The following is a 7,375-nucleotide window of genomic DNA, read 5'->3' as shown; positions in this document are numbered from 1 at the left end:
CTACTAGAAAAACTTAAATTACATGGGAATTTACCTCGGAATTTTTTCCGCATGTCATTCCTGCAGATTTTCATGTGAAAATCTAAAAATTCCTAATTTCTAGAATATTTACATGTGGACTCGATTTCCCCAAGTATATTCGCAAATAAATTTAGCGCCAAATTATTACCTGGGGATTTATTTGGAAAAATGATCCCCAAGTATAATTTTTATAGGTAATTCCGCAGGTAAACAACTAAAATACAAGAAATTTTTTTTCCTTTGTGAGCTTGAAGGAAAATCCCCATATAATGGTACTTGCAGATTTACTTGGGGATTGATATGGGAATTTTATTATCTGAAAAAATACTTGGGAATTTTGTTGCTGCAAATTTAGCTGGGAATTGTTTCTTGGGGATTTACCTGGGAATTTAGCACCTGGGGAATTGCTTAGGGAGTTTGTTCTTGTGAATTTAGCTAGGGATTAACCTGAGAATTTTATTACCTAATGAATTACTTGGGGATTTTGTTGCTGCGAATTTACTAAGGATTATTTCTTGGGGTTTTACCTGAGAATTTTATTACCTGAATTACTTGGGAATTTTACTTCTAGAAATTATATATTAAAAATATAAAGAATTATATATTTTTTATAAGTTACAAAAATTAGTGATCGCATGCAAATTATTATAATTAACCTTTAAATAATGAAAGTTAACATTCGAATAATGTCTTTCAATATTGACTTTATCTATTTTATATTTATTGATTACTTATAGGTAAATTTAGTTAAAATGTTGATTCCATATAAAAATCAATGTTGTGAAATTTGTTTGGATAGAATATTACATGTCATTAGGCATGGTATGGTTGGTATTAATATTTTTTGGACACCCGGCTCTAATCTTTCTATCCCATTTTATGTGGCACACTTTTATTTTTTGTCTGTCCCAAAAAATAATGTCACATATCTATATTTTATAAACTATTTAGTTTTGATCTTCTCACTTTACACTTAATAAAATGATTCTTAGCCACATAAATTGGGGAGAAGGGAGTAATTCAATAACCAGATAATTGTCATATATATATTTTTTATAACTAATAATTTTATATGATTGATACAAAATGATATAACAAAGCTAAGAAACGATCACATCTGGCATTTTTTGGCTAATACCATTAGAAAATATACTAAATTGTGTATAATTTTATTTTTATTTTTAAAATCAGTAAAAGATTTGCATTTATTATTAAAATGATATAACTAATTATTAAATATATTTCCTACTTTGTATATGTTATTTTTCATATTCATGTAAAATGATGTAATTTAATTATAATATGTTACTTAAGTCTATCTATTAAGTCCTACATTTACAAATAAATATCACTCAAGTATCAAGTAATCTTCTGATTCTATTTTCAAACATCATCTTAATTATATTATTACAATATTCATTCTTAGAATAGGGAAAAAACATTAGCAATTACTTAACAAGGTACAATATATTTAATTAAGGCATTTCTGGCATAAAGAATATACCTTAAGAATAGAATTAAAAAAAAAAAAAAAAAAAGTGAATGGACAAATCATAAGGAAAATGATGATAGTGGATAGTGGATACCCATCGAACAAGTTATAAGGCTAAACGGAGGACACGGTGTACAACTTTGTGTGCCTTCTATACTTCCACGTGTTCCACGTGTTGAATCTTCAATTTATTTGTTAATAGCTAATAATTGTCTAGGAGTAATTGTTAATGGAAATATTGACGATTCCTTTAATTGTAATAATAACAACTAAATTGTGACTAAAATTGGGAAATAGTGTGACGAACCTCTGAGAGGCTTAAAATTAAGGTAGTTAATGATAATAATGTGGATTCATGGAACTACTGTAGAATAGAATTTTATTTTTGGCCTAAAAAATCTTACAGATTTAATTGAAAATATTCATGGGAAATTACCTCCGGATTTTTTCCAATAAAATTCGCAAGAAAATCCCCCCTTCACAATTTTTTAAAGTCTATTTAAGAGAAAATCGCTTCCTAGCTAATAAGATTTTTTACCATACTCAAAACTCAAATCCCAAATCTCTGATTAAGGATGAAAGAAACACACCACTAGCTTTAATCTTGTGATCCACTACTAGAAAAATGCAAATTACATGGGGATATTCCTGAGGATTATAGAGGAAAATCTGCAAGTAATCTAGTTTCATGAGAATTTTCCTGCAAAAAAAATTTAAAGGAAAAACTTTCATGGATAATTATCATTTGCGAATTCAAATTTTCCTAAGTAAATTACATGGGGTTTTTAATTCGCATGTATTTACTTGCGGATATTTTCGCAAGAAATTTTTAATGCAACTTTAAATTAGTTGGAATTCCAATACAACTATCAATAGCGGATCTCCGAGAAAAAGGTAAAGCCGTATGGCTAAACGACAAGCTTTTAGTGAAGGGTTCCATCAAGGATGTGCTGATGGAACAAGGTACAATATATTTAATTAAGGCATTTCTCACATAAAAGAAAATTTAATGTGTTATTTAATACATATAAATGACATTTGTTGAGAATATACCTTAAGAATAGAATTTTAAACAAAAAACAAAAAAAGTGAATGGACAAATCATAAGGAAAATGATGATGGTGGATACTACCGAACAAGTTATAAGGCTAAACGAAGGACACGGTGTACAACTTTGTGTGCCTTTTTTTTTTTACTTCCACGTGTTGAATCTTCAATTTATTTGTTAATTGTTATTATTGTCTGGGAGTAATTGGTAATGGAAATATTGACGATTCCTTTAATTGTAACAACTAAATTGGGAAATAGTGTGACGAACCTCTGAGAGGCTTAAAATTAAGGTAGTTCATATTAATAATGTGGATTCATGGAAATATTGTAGAATAGAATTTTATTTTTGCCTAAAAAAAATCTTACAAATTTAATTGAAAAAAAAATCTTACAAATTTAATTGAAAATATTCATGGAGAATTACCTACGGATATTTTTCCAATAAGATTCGCAAGAAAATCCCCCTTTCACAATTTTTTAAAGTCTATTTAAGACGAAATCGCTTCCTATCTAATAAGATTTTTTACCATATTTAGAATTCAAATTTCAAATGTCTGATTAAGAACGAAAGAAACACACCACTAGCTTTAATCTTATGACACTACTAGAAAAATGCAAATTACATGGGGATATTCCTAAGGATTATAGAGGAAAATCTGCAAGTAATCTAGTTTCATGAGAATTTTCCTGCAAAAAAAATTTAAAGGAAAAACTTTCATGGATAATTATCATTTGCGAATTCAAAATTTCCTAAGTAAATTACATGGGGTTTTTAATTCGCATGTATTTACTTGCGGATATTTTCGCAAGAAATTTTTAATGCAACTTTAAATTAGTTGGAATTCCAATACATATATCAATAGCGGATCTCCGAGAAAAAGGTAAAGCCGTATGGCTAAACGACAAGCTTTTAGTGAAGGGTTCCATCAAGGATGTGCTGACATACACACTCCACAAGTCTTGTTGCCACTAACTTCCACTTACCTTATTATTCTTACATCTTAAATTTTTTATTATTTTAAATATTTCCAATATATCACCTAGTCATTTGTCCTTTTCTGTTTCCCCACGCCTATAAATACTGTTCCAAGTATGTTCTTCCTCTCCATTCTTAACACAAGGTACTAAATTCCCTAACAAATTAAATAATTCCAGAGTAAGAGAAGTAAAAATAACCAAAAAAGATGGAGACCTTCCCAGTGGTTGACATGGAGATGCTTAACACTGAAAAAAGGGCTGCAATTATGGAGAAAATAAAGGATGCTTGTGAGAACTGGGGGTTCTTTGAGGTAATATTATTGAACTGCAGATTTAACTTATATATATTAACCTTGGAGCTTTATCAGCACTTTCAATGTACTTTAACTTAGTGCATATTCTAGATTACTAATCTTACTTGTTAAGACGATTAATAGCTTGAGGTGATCTGATAATGTCAAACTTGTTTACATTATGACTTATGAGTGTACAAAAGTTAAACTCTACTATGATATATTATTTTCTCTCGAGTTTAATAAGTAGTCTGTTTGTCCAAGCTTCTGAGGTAAACTCTACCATGATATATTATTTTCTCTCGAGTTTAATAAGTAGTCTGTTTGTCCAAGCTTCTGAGGAGTCAATAATGCTTTGCTTTTTTTTTTCTTGGTTCTTATTTTAGAAAATTGAGGTGCTTGGTCAAACTTTTTGGGGAAAAAAAAAAGTTCCTCTTAAGTAGTATCGGAAGCTATTTTTTTTTTTTTTTTTTTTTTTTTTTTTTAAAAGAAGGTGAAGAAAGTAGTTATTTCCCATTAACATTTTTGCAACCATTGGCCAAGCACAAATTGTTGCTATAATATTGTGTGTTTTTCAATCGATTAGCCAAACACATGCTGCTGCTCTTCAAAAAACTTTTCAAAATAAGCAGACTTCGAAAGCTTGGTCAAACAAGCTATAAGTTTCGTTTTCTGACAGATCTTTCACTCGATTAAATAAATTATGCTACAACTATAGGCAAGTTTTCATACGAACCTCGTATAATAACCTAAAAATAGAATAAGAACCTATTATAATCGATTAAATTGCAATATGATAATACAAAAATACTTTATTCAATAAGTATATATAACTTGAATCCTTTTTCTCTATCATAAATATCATTTAATAAGAAACAACCCCTACTCATCTTTGTGTGTTGTGATCATATGTATCTTAGGTGGTGAATCATGGGATCTCTCATGAGCTTATGGACATTGTGGAGAAGCTAACAAAGGAATATTACAACAATTGTATGGAAAAAGGGTTCAAGCAAATGGTGGCAAGCAAAGGGCTTGAGGATGTTGAGGTTGAGAACAATGATTTGGACTGGGAAAGCTCTTTCAACTTGAAACACCTTCCTGTTTCAAACATCTCTGATGTTCCTGATCTTCAAGATGATTACAGGTCAAAACACTTTATATTTCCATTTTTGTTCTTTATTTCTCAGTACTCTTGCTATTTCATTGCCAAATTATTTGACATGAACAGATCACTATGCTCCATTAACTGGAATTTATCATTTCAAACTTGCATCCTTTCTTGAGTTTAATTTTTATACATGGATAGTGTAAACGGATTTTTACACTATCAGATCACCTAATAACTGCAGGTAATCATCCGTATGGGATCAGTTAACTTGAAAACTAAGAAAACTACCTGCTATAAAAGGTTAAAATACGTATATTAACAGTATACTAAGTTTTTATATTGTTGGTGTAAATAAGTTAAAGGAAAGGTCCAAATTTACCTCTTTACCGTACGAAATTGCTCAATTTTACCTTTCGCTATACTTTGGATTAATTCATACCTTCATACCCCTGTTGTTAGCACATCTTCTTATATTTGTCCTTATCATTCACAAAACTACAACTGGACAGGGTGGACTCCATGTGGCAATTTTTCAAGAAATGTTCAAAATTTCCCTTCTTATATTTAGCTATGCTTTAAATTTAACCTCCGTTATACTGCATGTTAGAGCACCACTAGGGATAAAGGGCAAAAACAAGATTGCTTACTAGAGGAGTATGAATTAATGGATGAGTGAAATTGAGCAACTTCGTATAGTAGAATGAATACATTTCTTTTGCTTGTTCATAATTCATAGACTTTAGTTTGGTATAGTCTACTCTGCTTGTTTGACAAAATTTAACTTTGGCCATATATAACAGGAAGGTGATGAAGGAATTTGCAAATAAACTAGAGAAATTAGCAGAACAACTCTTGGACTTACTTTGTGAGAACCTTGGACTTGAAAAAGGTTATTTAAAGAACGCTTTTTATGGTACAAAAGGTCCAACATTTGGTACAAAGGTTGCAAATTATCCACCTTGTCCAAAACCAGAACTCATAAAGGGCCTAAGGGCTCACACTGATGCAGGTGGCATCATTCTTTTGTTCCAAGATGACAAAGTTAGTGGACTACAACTCCTAAAAGATGGTCAATGGGTTGATGTCCCACCAATGCCCCATTCCATTGTTGTCAACATTGGTGACCAACTAGAGGTATACTTCATTTTATTTGGTTTCAAGATTAAGTTTTATGTACTAAGCGTATTATACAAATTTTCATTATAATATAATTTAACATGTTATAATAAGTTAATTACTTATCATTTAGGTTATCAATCAAGAATTAGATTGGGAAGCTCGATAGAAATTTTAAATAGTCGGGGAAAGGAGCAGGAGGGAAATTCAAAAATAGTAATAGCTCTAGAAAAACTACAAACTAACCAGTGGACAACCTGTATGATTCCTTTTCGATTTGAGACCCTTATTTTTCTCGTGGATAGCCTGGTCTGAGTGAGAATAACCGGTTCATGAGTAAGCGCATATTTCACTATTGATTCAACGACTATATTTTGTCTAGGAAACTAACACATGACCCTGTTTGCAGGCTATTCTTTTGATCATGTTGCTCGTTTAAGAATATGATATAGTCTGATAAAATAATAAAATAAATACCGAAAAAATGCTTATTAAATAAGTTATAATAATCTTTCAAATAATCTGATTGGGTAAATACTTTTTAGTTAGTGCATAGAATTTAAAATCTTTGCTCTATTATCATAATGTAGTGTGTGTTACATTAATATAAGGTTACTAAAATGTGTATATGGTTCACTAACAAGTTGTTTTTTGGTTGAAGGTGATCACAAATGGAAAATACAAGAGTGTGGATCACAGAGTGATAGCTCAAACAGATGGAAATAGGATGTCAATAGCATCATTTTACAATCCAGGGAGTGATGCTATTATTTTTCCAGCACCACAATTGATTGAGAAAGCAGAAAAATTAGAGAAAGACAAATTTCTAAAGTATCCCAAATTTATGTTTGAGGACTATATGAAATTGTATGCAAGTCTCAAGTTCCAAGCTAAGGAACCTAGATTCGAAGCTATGAAGGCAGCGGAATTCATATGTTAATGCAGAAATTAATGAATCAGAAAGGAGGGGCAAAAATGAAAAAAAGAATGTGGGTTTTATTGATATTGTTTTGTCCTTAATAGGATTAATGTTAGTAGACTTCCTTGCGTGTGTTTAAAAGTGGTTTGTTTGAATATGTAAGATGTATTAATTTGTTGTTTTCAATAGTCTCATTGTAAGGAGTGGAATTCATATGTTAATCCAGAATATATTAATAAAAAAGAGGGCCGAAAAAGAAAAAAGAAAAAAGAAAAAAGTATATGGAGTAGTTTATATTGATTTTGTTTTGTCCTTAATAGGATTGATGTTGGTGGAGTTTCATAATATAATTAGCTTATTCTACTTGTGTTTAAATGTGGTGTATTCCGGGTACT

At 30.4% G+C, this 7,375-nt stretch overlaps 1 protein-coding gene across 1 annotated transcript; it reads left to right on the top strand.

Annotated features, from left to right (window-relative positions):
* Positions 1 to 3,662: 3,662 nt before the first annotated feature.
* LOC132035902 (1-aminocyclopropane-1-carboxylate oxidase-like) lies at positions 3,663 to 7,355 on the top strand. Its single transcript, XM_059426054.1, has 4 exons — positions 3,663 to 3,852; positions 4,755 to 4,981; positions 5,746 to 6,079; positions 6,723 to 7,355. The coding sequence occupies exons 1-4, from the start codon at positions 3,748 to 3,750 to the stop codon at positions 6,999 to 7,001; spliced, it is 945 nt and encodes a 314-aa protein (XP_059282037.1). The 5' UTR covers positions 3,663 to 3,747; the 3' UTR covers positions 7,002 to 7,355.
* Positions 7,356 to 7,375: the final 20 nt, after the last annotated feature.

This window comes from Lycium ferocissimum, chromosome 11 (genome assembly GCF_029784015.1).
Source record: "Lycium ferocissimum isolate CSIRO_LF1 chromosome 11, AGI_CSIRO_Lferr_CH_V1, whole genome shotgun sequence".
Lineage (NCBI taxonomy): Eukaryota > Viridiplantae > Streptophyta > Magnoliopsida > Solanales > Solanaceae > Lycium > Lycium ferocissimum.
This window is presented reverse-complemented; position numbering and strand designations above follow the sequence as displayed.

Excerpts from the sequence above, each read along its gene's own strand:
- LOC132035902 (XM_059426054.1), top strand. The coding sequence starts at position 3,748 with ATGGAGACCTTCCCAGTGGTTGACATGGAGATGCTTAACACTGAAAAA. Across the intron at positions 4,982-5,745 it reads GATCTTCAAGATGATTACAG|GAAGGTGATGAAGGAATTTG; the intron begins GTCAAAACACTT and ends CATATATAACAG. Across the intron at positions 6,080-6,722 it reads ACATTGGTGACCAACTAGAG|GTGATCACAAATGGAAAATA; the intron begins GTATACTTCATT and ends TTTTGGTTGAAG.